This window comes from Hemitrygon akajei, chromosome 4 (assembly GCF_048418815.1).
Source record: "Hemitrygon akajei chromosome 4, sHemAka1.3, whole genome shotgun sequence".
NCBI lineage: Eukaryota > Metazoa > Chordata > Chondrichthyes > Myliobatiformes > Dasyatidae > Hemitrygon > Hemitrygon akajei.
This window is the reverse complement of record NC_133127.1, coordinates 143,217,824-143,240,324: the sequence shown is the minus strand read 5'-3', so window position 1 is coordinate 143,240,324 and position 22,501 is coordinate 143,217,824. Positions and strand designations below refer to the sequence as shown.

The 22,501-nt window shown below is 38.8% G+C and overlaps 1 protein-coding gene across 4 annotated transcripts in view; it reads right to left on the bottom strand.

Annotated features, from left to right (window-relative positions):
- gab2 (GRB2-associated binding protein 2) overlaps nt 1–22,501 on the bottom strand; it is a 293,558-nt gene that overhangs the window by 98,871 nt on the left and 172,186 nt on the right. For all 4 annotated transcript variants that reach the window (XM_073043461.1, XM_073043462.1, XM_073043463.1 and 1 more), the window contains exon 2: nt 14,841–15,141. In XM_073043461.1, the coding sequence (XP_072899562.1) occupies nt 14,841–15,141 (301 nt within the window). The remainder of the gene's footprint in view (nt 1–14,840; nt 15,142–22,501) is intronic.

The following is a 22,501-nucleotide window of genomic DNA, read 5'->3' as shown; positions in this document are numbered from 1 at the left end:
CGTTTGCGTGACATGTTCTTTTTTCATGTGCTGGGTGTTTGATGTTTTCTTTGAATGGGTTTGGTGCTGTTTCTTTGTTTCATGGCTGACTATGTGAGAATGAATTTCAGGGTTGTATACCATATATAGTACATACTTTCATTATAAATGAAACTAGTTTTGAGCTGGAGTTGGAGTGTTGGTTGACCACTGGTGACTTTGGGCCATTCAAATAATAACCCCTTAATTTTAGTGGGCAATATACAGCAAGTCAGACTTATTGCATCTTAACTTGCAGGACTAAACTTTCAAGATCATCTTTTAAGATGGAGTCACTCAGTGAATTGGAAACACATACAGAGCCTCGTACTGGTAAAGCTTTGCTGGGTCTCCATCACCTATCCTGATTTATATCTAGAATCTGACAAAATTGTGGATCCAAAAATTGTCACTGAAAATCAAAACAAAACCTGCAGTTGCTGGAAATCAAAAATAAAACAGAAGCTGCTGCAAGCAATCATCTTTCAGTGGCAAGAGAAACAAAGTCAATGTTCCCGAACAGTCTACTTTCTGAAGAGTGATCTACCTGAAACATTAGATAGATAGATAGATAGATACTTTATTCATCCCCATGGGGAAATTCAACTTTTTTCCAATGTCCCATACACTTGTTGTAGCAAAACTAATTACATACAATACTTAACTCAGTAAAAAAAAATATGATATGCATCTAAATCACCATCTCAAAAAGCATTAATAATAGCTTTAAAAAGTTCTTAAGTCCTGGCGGTAGAATTGTAAAGCCTAATGGCATTGGGGAGTATTGACCTCTTCATCCTGTCTGAGGAGCATTGCATCGATAGTAACCTGTCGCTGAAACTGCTTCTCTGTCTCTGGATGGTGCTATGTAGAGGATGTTCAGAGTTATCCATAATTGACCGTAGCCTACTCAGCGCCCTTCGCTCAGCTACCGATGTTAAACTCTCCAGTACTTTGCCCACGACAGAGCCCGCCTTCCTTACCAGCTTATTAAGACGTGAGGCGTCCCTCTTCTTAATGCTTCCTCCCCAACACGCCACCACAAAGAAGAGGGCGCTCTCCACAACTGACCTATAGAACATCTTCAGCATCTCACTACAGACATTGAATGATGCCAACCTTCTTAGGAAGTACATTCGACTCTGTGCCTTCCTGCACAAGGCATCTGTGTTGGCAGTCCAGTCTAGCTTCTCGTCTAACTGTACTCCCAGATACTTGTAGGTCTTAACCTGCTCCACACATTCTCCATTAATGATCACTGGCTCCATATGAGGCCTAGATCTCCTAAAGTCCACCACCATCTCCTTGGTCTTGGTGTTAACTGTTGTTCTTTTCTAACAGACACTATCACCTACTGAATGCTTTCAGCATTTTCTGCTTTTATTTGTGTTCCCTAAGATTTTGGAAAAAAAATAACCTTGATCTCAAGGAGATGATTCAAAGATTCAAAGTAGATTTATTATCAAGGTATGTAAACAGAACACAACTCTGAGATTCGTCCTGCCACAGGCAGCCACAAAACATGAAACACCATGGAACCCAACGGGTGAAAAAAAGAACAAATTGCGTAATGGCAGAAACAAGCAGACAGCACATAGAACATCAAACAACAAACCAAGAGTGCAGCAGTATTTGGTTTAGTCCAGTTCGGTGCCGCACTGCTAGTCCACTGCAGGCCGCAGGGCGATGTATTCTTTGCTGAGTCACCCCAGACCGCATCGATCGCCCTGATCAAACCACTTAAAAACAGCAAAAAACAGAGCAACTAGAATCCAGAAACACATGTAACATGAACCTTAAAGTCCCCACAAAATGAGTCCACAGCCTTGCAACAAGGATCCCAAGACTCCTGTACTTCCCTCTGACAGCAGAGAGCGAGAGGGAGAGGAAGGACAACCAAACTAAGGCAGGCAGCACTGAACACCCGCCTGTCTTTTGCTCTCATCTTCACTGGCTTCAACATAAATCATTTTATCTTATTTCAACAAATTGGGGGCAACTAGATTGAAGCATCCAATATGGAGGGCCTCAAATCTCTTTCTTCTCTAACCTACCATCCAGGTCAATTCATGACCAATCCCAAAGAGCAAGGCGTGACAGCAGCAGCTACAGAAGAAACTTCTGACTTTCATAATGCGAGATGTTCACTGTCAATTATCCAAGTGTTTTTGTTTGTATTTCCATGCAGTTTTTAAGACCTGCGTTTATTTTGGGAGGCTATTTCAGGATTGAAGGACGTCCATTTAGAACAGAGATGCAGAGACATTACTTTAGTCAGAGGGTGGTAAATCTGTGGAATTTGTTGCCACGAGCAGCTGTGTAGGCCAAGTCATTTAAGACAGAGATAGGTAGGTTCTTGGTTAGCCAGAGCATCAGAGGGTATGGGGTGAAGGCAGGGGAGTGGGGATGACTGGAAGAATTGGATCAGCCCATTATTGAATGGGCCAAATGGCCTACAGAAGTATAGGCCATCGTATATTTTATGATCTTATGTATTCATCATTTGCTAATTTGTTAATTTGAGATGGAGTCTTGCAATTACCAATTTTACTTCACTTCCTGTGGCAATAATGGCACAAATTGGGCAATAACTGGGAGAAAATTGCAGGCCTAGCAGTTTAATTACATCTCATTGACTAGTACTAAACAATGTTTATGAACAGTTGAGGTATGCATAATTGAAATGTCATTGTTGAAATGTTTTGGATAAACGTGTTAATAGCTACATTGCTCCAAGCATAACAATTTTAAGCAAATGCATTTTTTTCTGAATACACTGTAGGTTGAGTTCATTTTCCTTTGGTATGTACAAAATAAACTTACCAATTCAATCTTCCAATTTTATTTTCAGAAAACATTCAAAGATAAATGTGTGACGTTACACTAAGGTGCTCAATAGCAGTGTTTGCTGGATATGTTAAGAATGATTTTTAATTATTGTCATACAGAATAGAAAGAGCCTCTTCTGCCCAGGCATATTTTCAGTATATTCTCAACACCTGTATACACTAATCCTAATTTTTTCTTCCCTGTTTCATTAACTCCCCTTTTCTCCCATTCCTCTGACACCAATCTACACTGGGGACAATTTTCAGCGGCCAGTTACCCTGGCAACCGCCATATCTTTGGGATATGGAAAAAGCTGGAGCATCAAGGGAAACCCAAGTCATTATATCTAGAATGTGCAAACTCCTCAACGTAAGATTTGAACTTGCTTCTCTAGAAGCTGTGAGGCAGCAGTGATAACCCACTCTTTGTCCTTCCACTGGAAGGACACATTAAACATGCATTATATATGTGCCATGTGACTAGTACTTGTCGCACCACTTGAAAGAATAATGTTAACAATAATTTACTATTTTAACCATACACAATGATGTTGTAGACCTATTAATTTCTCTTTTTAAAATAACTTATGGAGTATCTTTCACTTGTGAAACATACAAATTATACACTGTTCAACAGCATTTCCATATTCTTCTCAGCTTATTCCTTCTACAATTTTTGTAAATTATGCTCCTAAAATGCTTTTCTTTGGCTCGTGGTACTTGCTGGTTCCATGAAGAAAATGTTGAAATTTCTTTACGTGCTTTAATATTTTAAAAAACTGTGTTCCATAAACTCTTGTCAAACTTAGTTATAGAATATTAATACGTTTAATTCTGACTTTGCATTCTAGCTTCTGCCCTTTTGCTTTCTGTCCTGATAAGACCATATGACCATAACACATAAGAGCAGAATTGGCCTATTTGCCCATCGAGTCTGCTCCGCCATTTCATCATGCTTGATCCATTTCCCTCTTAATCTCATTCTACTGTTGTCTCCCCGTATCCTTTCATGCCTTGACTAATCAAGAATTTATCAACATCAACCTTAAATACACACAGTGATTTGGCCTCCACAACTGCTTGTGGCTATGAATTCCACAGATTCACCACCCACTGGCTAAAGAAACTCTTCCTCATCTCCATTCTAAATGGACATCCCTCTATTCTGAGGCTGTGTTCTCTGATCCTAGACGACCCCACTATAGTAAACATCCTCTCCACATCCACTCTGTCTAGGCCTTTCAGCATTTTATAGGTTTCAATGTGATCCCTCCTCATTCTTCTAAATTCCAGTGTGTACAGGCCCAGACCCAACAAATGCACCTCATATAAGTCTTTCATTCCAAGAATTGTTTTCTGAACTTCTTTTGAACCCTCTCCAATGTCAACACATCCTTTCCTAGATATGTGGCCCAAAACTGCTGACAATACTCCAAGTGAGGTATCACCAAGCACTTCATAAAGCTTCAGCATTACATCCTTGTTTTTACGAAGACTCTTAATGAAAAGTCCCGAAAAAGGGTCTCAGCCTGAAATGTTGACTGTTTCTGCACTTCCATAGATACCGCCTGATGCGCTGAGCTCCTCCAACATCTTGTGTGTGGTTTCATTTAGCTTCCTTGATCCTATTCCAACCAAATGACTAATCAGCCATATCCTCATTTTGATTTCAAATTGGTTAATATTGTTAAACATATTCTTTTCTTAGAAAAGGGGAAGTATCTATCAGTTATCTGCAAGCCTCTCACCTCCCCAACCACTGATCTCCCCTAACTATCCAGTGTATCCTGCAATGCATATTGTGGCTATAAAAGCCACAGAATAAAGTCAGGCAGTAATGCCGACAACAGCACGTCTCCTCCGGATGAGCTTAACACATTCTTTGCAAGTTTCGAATAGAAGGGGATTGGAATGTCACCACCCACCCTGACAGCGTTACAGTCACTGTTGTTGACGCAAGATCAGCCTTCCAGTGAGTGAGCCTGCAGAAAGCTGAATGTTATCCCTGGCTGTGTCCTCAGATCCTGTACAGATCAGCTGGCAGGGGTATTTGGAGAAATTTTTAACCTCTCCCTGCTTCAATGAGGTTCTTTAGGTTCAATTATCATTCAGCCAGATTCCTCCAGGTGAAGGTGCAAAACTCATTACCAAAAGCACAAATAAACATCTGAACACTAAAGACCCCTATGTTAGACTACTCACAAAATGCTGGAGGCATATGAATGCTGGTGAAAGATCTCGGCCTGAAATGTTGACTTCCCACAGATGCTGCCAGTCCTGCTGAGCTCCTCCAGCATCTTGTGTGCTGCTTGGAATCTCTTGCATTTATGTTAGGCTACTGTTGATTGACAACAGCTCTAGCTACAATACAATTATTCTAAATGAAGTCAGCTACAACCTCCTGGACCTAGACCTCAACACCTCCCTTTGCACCTGTGCCTTTGACTTCCAGACCAACAGACCTCAATCAGTCAGGATGGACAGCACCATTTCTCCCATGATCATCTTCAACAGTGGTGCTCCACAAGTCTGTGTTCTCAGCCCTCTACTCTACTCCTTTTACACTTCGTTCTAACTCCATCTACCAGTTTGCAGAGGATAATATTGCAGTTGGTCATTTCTCAAATAATGATGTACAGAAAGAGAAAGAGAGACACTGTGTCACGACAACAACATTTCCCTCAATGTCAGCAAAATAAACGAGGTGGTCATTGACTTCAGGAAGGGGAGTGCGGCAAATGCTCCAACAGTGCTGAGGTGGAGAGGGTTGAGAGCTTCAAGTTCCTAGGAGGCTGAACTAGTCCAACCACTTTGATGTTATGGCCAAGAAAGCACACTACTCTGCCTCTATTTCCTCAGATGTTAAAGAAATTCGGCATGCCTCTTTGACCCTCTCCAATTTTGAATTGATGCACCATAGAAAGCATCCTATTTCAACACATGTGCCTCGGTATGGCAACTGCTCTGCCATGACTAGAACAAACTGCAGAGAGTTGTGGACAGCTCAGTATATCAGAGAAACCAGCCTTCCATCATGGACGCTGTGTATACTTTGTGCTGCCTTGGGGAAGCAGCTAGCATAATCTGAGAGCCCAGAACCTGGCCATTCTCTCTTTTCTCTCCTCCCATCAGACACAAGATACAAAAGCCTGAATGTACCTAGCACCAGGCTCAAGGACAGCTTCTATCCCAGTTCCCTCAGACTATTCTCCAGTACTTTAAGATGCACTTGATCTCACAATCTACCTCATTATAACCTTGCACCTTATGATCTACCTGTACTGCACTTGCACTTTCTCGGTAAATGGAACACTTTACTCTACACTCTGTTGTTGTTTAACCACGATGCATTGCTGCAATGAATTAATCTGTATGAATGGTAAGCTAAACACGTTTTTCACTGGAACTTGGTACCTGTGACATTAATAAACAAACTAACCAGGTACAAATGTAAATGTACTGCTGACTTCTTTCTCATGATAGTAATCTAAGCTCTCACATTATAACAAATCTATTCTTTGTGTTTTTCCTTTTCTAATCTCCACACTGGCCCTTAGCTACATCACTAGAAGATACTGTTAACTTCCACATATACATTGGAGCCACTCAATTTTACTTTGCCCTCATAACTCCAGCTAAATTTTGACAGTTTAATAGCCCATGTAGGTTAGTGATTGCCTTCAACTAAATATTGGGAATACTGAAGCAATCGGATTTGGTTTCCTAGGCACCAATACCATCTAATGTTAGATTTGACTTCAACATGAGCTTCTGATAGATCCACACCATTATTACTGTTTCCAATTTCCACTTGCCTCACGTCTGACTCTATTTCAACCTTATTCTCTTGTTACCTCCATTCTAATGCAATTTTGGCTGGCTTTGAACATTTAACTTCACGCACTCTCTCAACCATGAACTTCTGCTGCTCATGTCTTAGTTTGGATCAACACTCTCTGTTGACCTAAACAGCTTTATGATGTGCAAAGCCTTGATACTAAATTTTTTGGAAATAATATTCTCTGTTTTAAGCCTCTCCAGGACCTCATCTCTGCTCTTCTCTATAACAATACTCTCAGGTCTGCACCCCTCCATTTTATCAGTTACTCCAGTTCTGGCCCATGAAACTGCTCAACTGTAGTTGCTCAACTACCGTAGATTCCGGACTACAGAGCGCACCTGATTAAAAGCCGCTGGCTCTAATTTTAGAAATAAAATCAATTTTTTAATTGTAAAGGCCGCACTGGATTTTAGGCCGCACCGGATTTTCGGCCGCAGGTGTCCCACGTTGTAATATGAGATATTTACACAGAAAGATATTACACGTGAGGATTTTTTAACTTTTAATTAAATCCATATGGTAACAAAAACAAATACATATTGCAAATGCTTTTATTCGAACCGTGCCCGTAACGCGGCTACTTTTAAATATACGTTGCGTATACTTCTTTACTGAACAACATTCCAATATCTCCTAACGACTGGTAAAAAATATATATACTGCAGCCTACCAGGAAAAGTTATTAATCGCCTTTAACTTAAAAGCAGCGTTCGCTCAGATCCAAAGCCGCTCGCGTAATGCGCTCCCCCCTCCTTTCCGTTTATCGTAAACGGCATTTTTCCCACAAGACACCGCAAAACCGGGTGTGACGTCATAGCATCCCGCGATGTAGTACAGAAAACAAATATAGTTAAAACTCTTCTAACTTTAACTAGAAAATGAATTACTAAGCGAAAATATTATAAACTAAATAACTGCCATAAGGCAGCACAATGCTTCGAGTGTTTTCCATGTTGATGAGGGTGAGTACAAATGACTGATTTACAATAATTTAATTGTGAAAGTGTGCTTGATTTATCGTACAATTTCATTGGACCTCTGTGAACTACTCATCAATTTTATTGGTCTACTGTTATGAGGCAAAATGTTTACGAGGCGGCATGAAAAAAATCATGTATTAGCTGCTCCGGATTAAAGGCCGTAAAGTTCAAAGCTGTTCAAAATGTGGGAAAAAAGTAGCGGCTTAAAATCCGGAATCTACGGTAGTTACTCTTCAGCTCTTGATAGTTACTCTTCAGCTATCAAGGTCATCAACTTCAGGAATCTCTCACTTAAATCTATGCATGCCTTTTCTCCTGTAAACAGTCACTGAGATCTATCTTTTCAATCTGCTCTGCTAATTTCTGTGTATGTCATTATCAAGTTTTGTTTGATAATTTTCCTGTGAAGCAGCTATAAATAGATTAATGACACTACGTGTGCATCAAAGGGTGACGGTGATATTACTACTCCCCACATTAAGTAAAAGGTTTATTTCGACTTGGCACAAGGAAATGGTTTGACTGGGTTTCCTGAGAACAGAATTTGTGCTGCCTATGAATTAGATTACTGCAATTAAGTTATTGTGCCAGTCTGCTGCATCACCCAGTCAACAGACATTCAAAAGTTACTTTCCATAATCTGAAAAAGCCAGATGGCAAGGCCAACTGAATTTAATTGTTGACCATGCTAATTATCTGAAAAACCTGAATGAAAACACACTGCCCTGCCATGAATGGCTGTGTTCACCCAATTCTGTTCTAGATAATAATGCTCTCATTAGTCTTTATCTTAGATGCAAGATAAAATTGTGGATTACTAATTAACAGAGTATTCCAAGAGAACCACTGAATGAAATATTTGCAGTTTGAAATGAACTTGTTGACAAGTGACGGCCCACAGGCGCAGTTAGTAGCATTTCTGCCTTACAGCTCTAATAACCTAGCTTCAGTACTGACCTTCAGTGCTGTCGGAAAGGAGTTTGCCCATGCTGCCTTGAACTGTGTGTATTTTCTCTGAGTGCTCCGATCTTTTCCCACTCCCAAAGAAGCACAGGTTGTTAGGTTAATTGGTCATTGTAATTTGACAGTAGTGTGTGTTCAAGAAAGTTTCCTCAATATATATAGGTCCAATTAGAGGGAGCACAATGCAGCATCTTTTCTTACGGAATGAAACAGGGCAGGTGGCAGAAGTGTGTGTAGGAGAACACTATGGAACAAGTAATCATAATTCTGGAGAAGGGTAGGACTGGTCCTAAGGTTAAGGTTCCAAATTGGAGGAAGACCAATTGCGAAGACAGCAAAAGGGATCTGGCAGGAATGGATTAGGATAGGTTGTTTTCCAGCAAGGAGATGTTTAATAAGTGGGAGGCCTTCAAAAGTGAAGTACTAAGGGAGTCGAATCTGTACGTTCCTGTTAGAATAAAAGGCAAGGCTAACAGGCTTAGGGAACCTTGATTATTCAGGGTTATTGAGGCAATGGTAAAGGAAGGAGGTGCATATCAAGTAGAGGAAGTTTGGATCAAATGAGGCACTAAAGGAGTTTAAGAAATGCAAGAGAACACTTAAGAGAGAAATCAGGAGTTCTAAAACACAATGAGGTTGCTCTGTCAGACAAGGTGGAAGAGAATCCCAGGGGCTCTTATAGCTACATGCAAAAGGATAGTCAGGGACAAAATTGATCCTCTATGCATGGAACTGAAAGAGATAGGGGAAATCTTAACTGAATTATTTGCATCTGTATTCACTCGGGAGGCAGACACAGTTGCAGAGGTGAGGAAAAAGAGCAGTGAGGTAATGGACCACATTCGGATTAGAGAAGAGGAGCTGCTTGCTGCCTTCAGGTGAGTTAGAGTGGACAAGTCCTCAGGCCTGGCAAGGTATCCCCTTGGAAGTTGTTGAAATCCAGTGCAGAAATTGCAGTGGCTTAACCTCAGGTGAGGTGTTGGAGAACTGGGGGGTGGCTAATGTTGTTCCATAGTTCAAGGAAGGCTCTAAGAATAAGCCAGGAAATTACATGTCAGTGAGTCTGATGTCAATCATGGGTAAATTATTGTAAGGCATTTTAAGGGACAGGACATATACATATTTGGATTGATGGGATCTGATTAGGGATAGTCAACATGGTTTTGTGTGTGGCAGGTCATAGCTAACCTACCTTAAGAGTGTTTTTTTATATATAAAGGAGGTTACCAAGAAGGCTGATGAAAGAAAGGCTATGCAAGGCCTTTGACAAAGTCCACATGGGAGGCTGGTCCAGAAAGTTAAGTCCAGAAGTCGCCTGCCATTCAGGGTGAAGTAGTAAACTGGATTCAATATTGGCTAAGTGGGAGAAGCCAGAGAGTGGCAGCAGGTAGTTGTCTCTCTGACTGGGGTACCTGTGACTAGTGGTGTGCCAAAGGGATTAGGCTTAAGTTTACTTTTGTTTATCATCTATACTAGTGATTTGGATGTTAATGGTGTAAACTGGATCAGCAAATTTGCAGGAGACACCAAGACTGGGAGTGCAGTGTACAGCAAGGAAGGCTATCAAAGTTTACAAAGTGATCTGGATCAACTGGGAAAATGGGCTGAAAAATGGAAGATGGACTTTAATGCAGTCAAGTGTAAGGTGCTGCACTTTGGGTGGACAAATCAGGGTAGGACTTACATAATGAGTGGTAGGGCTCTGAAGTGTATGGTACAATGAGGGGCCTGGGAATACTGGTCGATAATTCCTTGAAAATAGCATCATAGGTTGTTAGGGATGCAGAGAGAGAGATTTTGGCACATTGGCCATCATACATCAAAATAATGACTACAGGGGTTGGGATGTTATATTGAAATTGTATTAGACATTGGTGAGACCAAATATGTAGTATTGTGCAGTTCAGGTCACCTATCTACAGGAAAGTTATCAATAAGGAAGTTATCAATAAGTAAGTTATCAATAAGGAAGTTTACATGCAGGTTGCCAGACTTGAGAACCTGAGTTAAAATAAAAGGCTGAATAGGTTTGGACTTTATTCAATGGAGCACAAGAAATTGAGTGGAGATCTTACAGAGCTATACAAAATCATGAGGCTTACAGATAGAGTAACTGAGTAGACTCATCTCATGAACTTTGATGTTGTTTCTGTTTGAATGAAGAGGTTTGCTAATGAAGCATACCCGATTGATCAAGCTGCTCAGTCATGGAAAAAGCGATCCCGATCTTGGCAGTGCTAATGGATCCTGATCAGAGATGATCCAGCCAATTCATTAGCAATTTGTCTCTCAAGCAAAAATCTGATGCTTTGAACCTACTCCAGACAATTAAAAAAAAAACTTTGTTCATATAAAAATATTTACAAGAATAAACTGTTCAATGCCTTTTCATTCTTTACATACAATACAAGGTCAAGGCTTTTCATACAGTTCTCTTACACCTTAATAGTATTGGTGCCACTCACGGCACTCCGGGGTAGTAAACAATAATTGAGGGGCTTCCTCTTCAATAGAAGAACCCTTAGTCCTTCCGCACTAAGCCCTTGCATTGGATTAACCAAGCTTCAGTTCATCTCTCATTATGTACTCCTGCAGCCTGAAATATTCTTGCACTACTTATTTAACTATTATATATTTACTCTAATTCACTTTTTTCTCTGTTATTATGTATTATATTGTACTGCTGCCACAAAGAGAACAAATTCCACAATACAGTATAGCTGGTGATATTATACCTGACTCTGAGTCACAACCAATCACCAAAATTTTAGCCTTACTTAATAGCTTTCTTTCTTTGGCATAATTTAGAGAGCACGTTATATAAAATAATGTGGAAAATTCCATGCCTGAGGGAAAATGGACTTCTTTTATGCTTTTATTACAGCTGGTGAAAAATAATTTCCTTTGCAGATTCCTTTTAATATGGGAAAATTTAATAGATTTATTCGTAATTAAACAGTTAAAATCAAATATCTCTGATCTAACCAATTCTGTCTTAAGATGATTATTAAAAAAACACTGTCAGATTAGGAAAGGAATAACTTTTATGTCCATCAATCCAAACCAAAATGAAATCAGGACCTGCAATTACCTTTTTTCAAATATGTTGGTAATCATTGAAATTAAATTGCCTGTGTTACTATTTTTGAGGAAAAGTTTCATTGTTAAGGAGTGATTGCTTCTTTCTGATGATTAGTTCTCTGTAGTTTCAACTCCTTATTATTTATTTACATTACTTAGCTGTTGCCTGGCCTCTGGATATCTTTCCTCTTACTTCCAGAGATCGTGGCAATTTGATCTAATATTATAACTAAATCAGTTGGAAGTCTTGCTGACTTCTTCTAACCTTTTGTTGACTCAATTGACTCTTGACTTTTGTCCAATGATGACTTTGAAATCATGTGTGATCTTTCAGTTTGATGATGTACAATGTAGAGAAAGCGGGCTGGTACTGTCGCGCCTCAATGATCTTAAAGAGTGGCAGGATCTGCTCTGCGGAACAATAACGTTCAGCGCCGGTACTCTGGAATGTGGAATCCACTTAAGAATGGAGGTAATTACCCTAAATTTGATAAATTAATAATCAATATCTAATTATTTCTAAACAAATTTGTCTTGGGTGTTACTAACCAAGCCTACCAGCTACCTGGCGTTGTGAGATTCTAATGCGAGGAATTGCGACAAATCATTTGTCTTTAATTCAAAGAATTCCCTTGCTGTTGTCAGCTCTGTAGCCGATCAGTGAAAGCTCACTCCCGGGATTTGTTGAATGCTGCTGAAGTTTTGTTAACAAGACAATGTATGTGGTTCTAATCCTTCATTTATAATAAGGAATGCTATTTGTCTCTTGGACTATATCGCTGTTGTTTTATTGTATAATTTTATAAGAACAAATGGGTAATTGAATGATCTGGATAATAAAATATTTAGACATCCTTCAGTAAACTGCTAAGTCTGACTTATCAATGGTGGAGGCCATTTAACCATAGTTAAAGAGCCACTACCCTCTGAGCAGATGAAAACTGCATTAATGGTGCCTGGTGTCAAATCTGCCATCAATCAATGCCTTAACAGCATGAAGGTTACAAAACAAACAGTAAGGATGCATTTCTAGCTTTGTATAAAATAGTTACTTTGTGAAAAACTGCTGTGAAATGAAGATCACAATTGTAGGCAAAAGCAAAATGGAAATAATAAATTGAATCTAATACATTACGAACAACACAAACATTCAAGGCCTTTAAGCAGCCTATCTTGTAAAGTAGATATCTTAAAAGTTTTGTTCAAGAACCAACTCCCATGAACAATATTGGGCCTAATCCCTAGTTTCATGCAAACCCTTCTTATTGCCTCATATTTTGTACAATGGCCTTTCCAGATTATATAATCTAAATACATAGTACCATTTGGTCAAATTCCATCAAATCTCTTCCCTATCTGTAATATAGATTTAGATTCAGGTAGCCCGGTTTTTAAACCATCTTCCTCCAAAACCTTCCCATCCATGACGCTGCTCAAACTTCTCTTAAATATTACAATTTCACCCACATGTACCACCTCTGCTGCAGATCATTCCACACTCACAGCGCCCTCTGATTGAAGAAGCTTCCCCCTCAGATTCTCCTTAAATACAGCATTTCACCTTTCATCCTAAACTATGTTCTAGTCTCACCCAACCTGAGGGGAAAAAGCCTACATACATTCACCCTATCTATACCCATTACAGTTTCATATTCCTCTGCAAGATCTCCTCTCATTTGTTTACACTCTAGGGAGTAAAGTCCTAACCTATTCAACCTTTCCCTTTAACTCAGAGCCTCAAGTCCTGGTTACATCCTTGTGAACTTTCTCTGTACTCTTCCAAGCTTGTTGATGTTGTTCCTAATATCTGTCCTAATAACTTCACTAGATATTACTGAGGGGGAAAAAAAAACTCACCCTCAGTTGATAGGTTAACTGCTTGTTACAGTATCCATTAGAAGCCCATTATATGCCTCTAAGGAAATTCCATTCCATTATATCAATGGAACTGAATTTTAGAAGCAGAGTCCAACATACAGATACCACCCTGTGGAGCCAAGGATAAGTCTTTGTCTCATTATGTATTGTTATCTAGTGTTAAATTTGATTGATAACATTCTAAGAAGCATCTTGAGATGCTTTACAATGTTACAGACAGTATATAATTGAAGTGAGGATTTCATATGGTGGGAAATTTCTAAAGCAATAGAAAAACCTGAATAATTTCATATCTACTATTTCTGTTCACAGCTATTTAATTACTGACACCACTTCATGCTTGTGATGAGAATGTTCTGCTAAGCCAGCAAATGAAATATTATATTTCTGGATGGTGGACATGACAACTTCAGCTACTGGCAGAGCTGGTAGCCAAAAGTCACTCTGAAGACAAACAGCTTATGATAATGCTAGCAAGAGAGAAATGTCTGTACAGGAATCATTGGAAAGCAATGCCGTTAGTACAACTTAGCAATTCAATGCATTACAATGTAAATGCTTCATAAAATGTTAAAATATAGAGCTACAGTGTTTCTCCGTTTCCTCTTACTGGGCCTCCAGCTTCTGGCAAGGAAAAGTCAGCACAAAGTTCAAAAGAGAAAAGGGCCAATTTTGCACTCATCAAAGGGCTTCAAAATTGGAAATGAACTTGTTTTCATTAACTGTGTTCAATTTCGAGTTTCAGACTTCTCTCTAGAGAGTACTAGTTTGGAATGATTAGGGACAAAGCCTCTAAGGTCTGGAATAAGAAGTTGGATACATATCCACATCACATAGGTAAACAAAATGCTCAATGGTCCACTCATTATTTTCTACCAATTTACTGATTTTCTTCAGCTGTTTTGCTGTTGAATTTTTGATATTTCATTTCAAAATGTTGTCTTTCCTTCAGAAGCCAAGGCACCAAAATGTTTGCAATATGTATCCATTTTTGCTTCAGATTTCAGTAAACGTAATACTTCCACCAATAACTTTAGTTAATTGTACTTGTGTATTTCAAATGAAATTACTTTTCTTAGAGTTGAAATTGAGTGTGTAATAATTCCTTCCCAGAAATTAATGACAAACTATACATTTCTAACAATAGTAAATAATTTTGCATTTCTTTGGAGCTAATTTACTCATTCCAAGAAATTATTTCATATAGTAACTGCACTTCATGTGCCAGATAATATTGCGTATTTCATTTACCTGTGTTCTCATCTGATTGATTAAAGCCACAGATTTGGCAAATGGATCGGACCCACTTGTTCATTTCCTCCTCCGTCTCCGCCACCAGATAAAACGTACGATCGATTGTTTTGATATCAAACACAAAGCTGTCTTGGAACTCTTTCTTTTTGAATGTCAGCCCTGCGTCGACCTGCTCACAGAAGTGAAGGTCTATCACCCGGATTGGCTTTTTGGAATGGTCATTTTTGTAGTACTCCAGGACATCAGGGTCACCGCTCATCCGTCCACTCCGGAGAATGAACCAACGCTTCTTCCAGGTCTGAGAAATGAAAGGTAGAGGAAATGTTACGAAACAATACAACCCAGTACTATGAATATGCTTTCCCACCTTCACTAATCTCTAGACAGTCCTAAACATCTTGAATTATTTGTCTTTTGTTGATTTTTTAATGTAACAATTATATTGGCCAGTTTTAAATGAAGTGAAAAACGTAAGATGGAATGAAGAGGAGTAGAAATTGAAACTGAACATTGTGCCTGATTGGGACTTTGCATGTTCTGGTTACACGCCACAAAGTATGGTCAGTGTGCTCTAGAAACAAGCCATTTCAGCTCAGCTAGTTGAGAACAAATTTGCTGAAGAAACATAATAAAGACTAAATGATACCCAAAAAGATCCAATTAAAGAAACTGAATAGATAATTTACCATACATCATTACAGACTTAAGACTTTGATGAGAATAAATAGAATGGAAAGAAAAAAAAAGAATGAATATGAATCTTCAGAGGGGCTGCCAGGTCTAACCATAGTAAAGTCACGTACAGCACAGGAACAGGCTCTTCAGCCCATCTGGTCCATGCTGAACCATTTAAACTGCCTACTCCCATCATCCTGAACTGGGACCATAGCCCTCCATACCCCTCACATCCATGTTCCTATCCAAACTTATATGTTGGAATCGAGCTTACATGCACCATTTGCTGTGGTAGCTCTTTCCACACTCTCATGACCCTCTGACTGAAGAAGCTTCCCCTCATGCATCCCTTAAGCTTTTCACTTTTCACCCTTAACCCCTGACCTCTGGATGTTGTCTCACTCATCCTCAGTGTAAAAAGCCTACTTGCACTTACCCTATCTGTCCTTTTCAATTCCCCTCCACTGTCTTCTGTGTTGGAGAACTCCACACTTCATCACTTTCTGGGTGAAGAACATTCTCTGTACTTTAATTCTAAATGTCTTACCCTGTATCCTGAGACTGTGTCTCCTAGTTTTAGAGGGTATTTAACCAGTCATACAACCTATCCAGGCTACCCATAAAGAAGATTCATGTTACTATTATTGACTTATTTTAGGGCATGGAAATTAAAAGCCTATAACAAGTATTTTTATTTGGTTTTGGCCAATATTTTAGCTGAACAATTTCATTCATTTGTGTCTTAACTTCTTTCCTGTGGCAAAGAAAGCTTGTTTGAATAAATCTTTCCACCCTCCCACTAGAAAACAAGCCAGAGATTTGCCGTGACCCAGGCTTGATCTCTACCTCTGGTGCTATGTGGTGTCAGCACACTTTCCCTATGACTGGGCTTGTTCCAGGTGCATTAGTTTCCTGACACGTCCCAAAGATAGATATTGGTCGGCTGCTTAGCCATTGTAAAATGCCTCAGTAAATACCCAATTGAATAGCGGTGTGCATTAAAAACAATAGAGACAGTGAAGAATGGTTGTAAATGTGTATCTGATGGCTGATGCCCGCAGAGCCTTGTTTCCATGCTGTCTGTCTCTATGAAATTTCTCCCAAATACTCCCCTCCCTGCCTCAGCAATAATTTTAGATAAACAATCCCTCAAGGTAGTCAGACACAGTGACTTTTCTAGGAGTACAATTGTGTGCCACAGTCTGCTCAACAATGACAACTTTGCCAAGGTGAAGCTACATTGCATTTATTTGCAGGTATATTAGCATAAGACCAAACATCATAACCTCTCCCTTAAATGAACACCATCAAGCTGTGTAATTGATCATTATTGATTTGTGACTGGAAAAGGGCATCCTCCTGCATCTCTGAGGAGAGAGGATGCCAGGAAATGATTCTTATTTCAGATAACTGACAACGCTTCAGTTTTATCAACTGGTCACTTTGACCATCTTAATCTCTCCTAAGTGTAAAAGCCTATGACCAGTAGTCACGCAATTGACTGAATTTGGATCAGTTCATTCTGAATTTAAGTATAACAAAGTACTTGCAGCAAGCAGCAAGTGAGTTGAGTCTGGCTATAATTGCCAAATGGTTATTGCAGAGACAGGAGATTAATGTTCAGTTAAAGTGACCATTGGCACCAACACGCTCAAAATCCTTAAAGCAATATGATGAATACCCTGCAGCCAGAACAACTAGAATTGCCAGGGGTGAAGGAGAGAATTACTTCATGAGAAAGGACTAAAATCAATGAGAAAGACTGTGAATGTCTGGTGCACAATAGTTACGGACTCAACCTAATTAAATAGGACTATAGTTTGTTACTATGTTGTGAATCTTGACTCAATCTTCCCCCTATATTGTTGTTTTTCAGCCTTGATAACTTTGCACAGGTCATAGCTGCTTTTCTTGAGCTCTAGTTGATCTCCAGCGATGTAAGCTCGATGTCGCACTGAACTACTGATTCAGGGTTTCTGGTTCAGGAACACCCTTACCGACTTCTGAGGGACAACGTCGTCGATGCACCTCCAATGTTTATGTGGGCATTGGACTGGTTTAACTGTAATGGGCCCTTTTAATTTTTTTCTGTAACTAAGTTTGGTAAATTTTTATTTCTTTATAATTTTATGCCGTGTACGATCTGTTAATTTTCTGGCAATAATAACTTTAGATGGAGCAGTATTTACACAGCATTTACACAGCTACAATCTATGTTCCTTAATCAGAACATTCCAACTTTCCTGTTTGGTTAATCCCCAAATGATACCGTCACTGTATGTATGTGTATGTGTGTGTGCGTGTGCGTGCATATATATATATTTATATGTACATTGTTTATTAAACGTGGCCTTTTCACTGCTGTGTCACGTGGCTGTTAGCAGAGTCAGCTACTGAGTCAAGTTTGCATAAGAGCCTTGGTGGGAGGGTTACACAAGGAACATCACTCTCAAAGAAAAGTGACACCAACAGGACATATCACACAGTTCTCCTGGGATGGCAGGGAATACCCCAAATCCAATATGATACACATCCACGAGGAAATCTGCAGATGCTGGAAATTCAAGCAACACACACAAAATGCTGGTGGAACACAGCAGGCCAGGCAGCATCTATAGGAAGCAGAGTCTCGTTCCGAAATGTCGACAGTGCTTCTTCCTATAGATGCTATCTGGCCTGCTGAGATCTCCCCAGCATTTTGTGTAATACATAAAGTTTAGAAATGTAATTTAGACTTTACCAATACCTTGCTTTGAATAGCAGGAAACCTCTTTCTTACTTGTATCTAGCCCTGAGAAATTAGTGTGATCAAATTGACTTAAATCAATAACTTTCTGTTATGTACTTAGTATAATAGCATTAATGAGGGCTAATTTGATATACTTTAAAAAGCCTCCAATTTACTGCACCTTAGTGATTGATGGTGCATCTATATACTTCATTAATGCCCTGAACAACATTGTGCTGAAGTGTCTATTTCTCCACCGCAGATTTTATACTACGGCAAAAGGTGAAGATATGCTTATGGATTTCCTTTGAGCAATTTCTTTTTTTTTATTAGTTTTTTTATACATTTTCTACATAGCTACAGATAAAAATCCCCCAGATCAAAATGAAGAACATTGATACAGTGCAAAAATAAACATACAATAATAATATGATACAAAGAAAGATAATTGAGAAAGCACACAAATAGAAGACATGTGAAATTAGTATCCTCCCCAAGCCCCGCAACAACAACAAAAAACAACTCCAGACCAACCACAACACAATATAGGGAATAGAAATCAGGACAATCAAACCCCCAAAACTGTAAATACACTTAGCAACAGAAGATATTAATGCCTACTACCAAAAAAAAGGAGCTGAAAGCAAGGGACTGAAAAAAAACCTTAGTTAAGGGGAAGGTTATGAAAGTACTCAATAAAAGGTCCCCAGACCTTATGGAACTTTAAATCCGAATTAAGAACTGAATAATGAATTTTTTCAAGGTCTAAGCAGGCCATAATGTCGTTAAGCCATTGAGCATGCGTGGGCGGGGCAACATCTCTCCATCTAAGGAGGATTAAACGTCTAGCCAGGAGAGAGGCAAAATATAATATTCGACACTTAGTCGAACTCAGACGTAAATCTGTCTCACCCCAGAAACCGAACAAAGCAATTAAAGGGTTAGGTTCTAGGTGGTGATTCAGAATATACGATAACGTTATGAAGACATCTTTCCAAAATTTCTCCAAGCTAGGACAAAACCAGTACATATGAATGAGAGAGGCCTCGCCCCTTTTGCATTTATCACAAAGCAGACTGATGTTAGGGTAAAATCGAGATAATTTAGATTTTGACATATGGGCTCTATGAACAATCTTAAACTGTAAAAGGCAATGGCGAGGACAAAGAGAGGTTGAATTAACCGATTTGAGAATCGAGTCCCGTCGCATCAGATAAGGAGGTATTTAAATCATGCTCCTTTGAGCAATTTCTAACAAAATAATTGATTTTTTTGTGGCAAAGTGGAATTCAGTAAATAAAATATGACATACTTGCACACCTGGTGTAAAATTGGTTTTCTCTCATCATTTGTAGAAATTCTAGTTGTCCATCTTTGAAATTCATGGGATTGCAAAAGTCATATATTCTCATTAGGGTGTCACGTTCCCAAAACTAGAAGCATTCACAGAGGCTCATGAAGGTTACAGAGATTTGTAGAATTTCACAGAGATTTATCAACATTATGTATACAAGAAGTAAATAGGCAGACTAGAGAGCATTTCTGGTATAAAATGGCAACAGCATTTTTGTTCCATCATACACAAATGACCATTGATCATGGAAAGCCTGTCCTAAAGTAATTTGTTAAGGAGAGCAAAGGTTGACATTTTTCCAATTTATAGGTCACATTGGTGGAGACATTTTTGCATTTATTGAAATGTAACAGTTTTTGGTTACTTTTTGTACTTAATTATATTTTTAATTTTTTTACTTTAATGAATATAACTATATAAATTTTGTAACATGTTATAACAATAAAGAAAAATAATTTATATATTATAATAAATATATTGAATTGAATTTACTTTATTTCTCACGCTCTTCATATACATGAGGAGTAAAAATCTTTATGTTACGTCTCCATCCGAATGTGCAAATTATAGTAATTTGTAATAAACAGTATGTACAGTAAGGTGGAGTTTCACATGGTGTGGAAACATTGATATTAACAGGTTGGGTTATACAGCCTGCTTCATTGTTGTAATTTCAATACACTCATGCTTGTGAGTGTTACATATTATAATAGACTAAAGGCCACTCTAATTATTTGATCATTACAATATTGTTGTAAACTCATGCTTCTATATTACAGAGCGACAAAATAAATTCTTTTTGTTGAAAATGCATGTTTATGTTTTTATGCATTATATTCAAAATTTCTGTCAGGATACTAAAGTTGGGATGTTACTTCATCTTCATAAAGATTAGTTCCTGCAACTTCAATTGAATCAACATGGGTCTATTTTGGCTACAGATGATTGATACTTCAGATATTTAGACAGGTAACACAGACTGTCAAATGTCTTCTATTATTAGCCAACTTAGACTTTCAAACAAATACTGGAGTTACTCTCACAGATTTTCATCTTCCTGGACGTCGATGTGGAGAGAAATGTGATGTGTTCTTGTCTGCTAGAATTCAAGGGACCAGAACACTACCCCAAATGGCAACTGCGAGGACTTCCCTGCCACTGCCTGAAAGGATTGGTATGTTCTCCCATGGGTTTCCTCCAGGTTCTCCGGTTTGCTCCAATGGTCCGAAGACGTACCTTTGGTAGGTTAATTGGTCATTGTAAATCATCCCTTGATTAGGCTAGGGATAGATTGCAATCTGCTGGGTGGCGTGACTCGGATGGCTGGAAGGGCCTATTCTGTGCTGTAGCTCAGTAAATAAGTAAGTAAATAAATTTCAACAGCTCATGCTGTATTAATAAAATACTCCAGAGATAATGGAAGTTATTCCATGGGTTCAAGAACTTCTGAAATTTCAAGTTATACCATGCAAGTAATTCCAGCTGAATAAGGTTTCTACCTATTCACACTATACTTGGCAACAAATTTTAAAAAATCGTAAGTATGCCCCATGTAATTGACATTTTTACAAGAGGAAGTAATATTTCTATATGCAAGGAGCAAACAATATTATATTGATATCATAAACTGCTGAAAATATGAACACGTCATGTGGAAAAAAGCAGAGATAATAATGCAGAATAAATCCACTTGCTATTTAACTTACAACACAATCAGTGAGATTTGTTCAAAGGCACAGAGAGACAAGACAAGAAGTTGCACCTGCACAAATACAGATGCAGGAAGTAATAATCTATTTCAACAACCATATTTGTGTGTAATAGTTAAGCTGTGGAACTGTCACCATGCCAAATCACCAGAACATAATGACATCACACTCACTTGCTTCAATAAGTTCAAAAGGCTTTTTTGCCCAATGAGTAGTCAGAACGTGAAAGTTTTTAAAATTTGGAATGGCTGCAGCAATGAGCATAAATGTGTTGATGAGAAAGCTGGAACAGGAGATAGGAGAGAAAGGGAATGGATGGACAAACAGATAGAACCTGGCTCATGTGGTGTCTAAAAACTACAAAAGGCCAACAGGGCCAAATGTAAACAAGAAAAAATCTGCTGATGCTGGAAATCCAAGCGACACACACAAATGCTGAAGGAACTCAGGAGGCCAGCATCAATGGAAAAGAGTAAACATCAATGTTTCAGGCCAAGACCCTTCACCAGGACTCAAATATCCTGCTTCTGTGCAACAAATTGTGGATAATATTGAATCGCAGCACTCTGCAGCTCAGCATCTTTATTTTGGGTGGTTTCTTTCAGAACCATTGTCCTACTTCACTCTACTTACTCTTCTGTTATTAAAGATCATTTTGCCAGGCTCTTCACCATTTGCTGGTGATGTTAAAAAATGCAGCTTTTAACTTCCTTTCTCTCCAGATGATGAAACACTCGACCAATGTCGGTGAAATTACTAATAGCATATCCACTTACTGGTACCTATGCATTCCTCTTCCAGATGTACACCAGCAGGTGAAGCACCAACAAGTTACCCGACTGACTATTTGTTATGCTTCGTTGCATGGAAAATAAGATGATGTATATGGCTCAAAGTGATCTTACAAACAAACTCATAATTATAGGTCCAAGAAGTTAACAGGTAAACAAAATGCTACCACAGGAATGAGTCACCAAAACAATACAAATTCAATCCCAATATTAGAAATGAATTATGAAGATAACATAAAACATGGTACCTAATACATTAATGGCTAACATACCAACCATCAGTTTCGATTGTCTCAATTGATTTAGTGAATCATACAAAGCATTAAGATGGCACTATAATAAACTAGTTATAAAACTATATGCAAACCATTGATTCCATTCTAGAGTGCTGTACTTAAGCC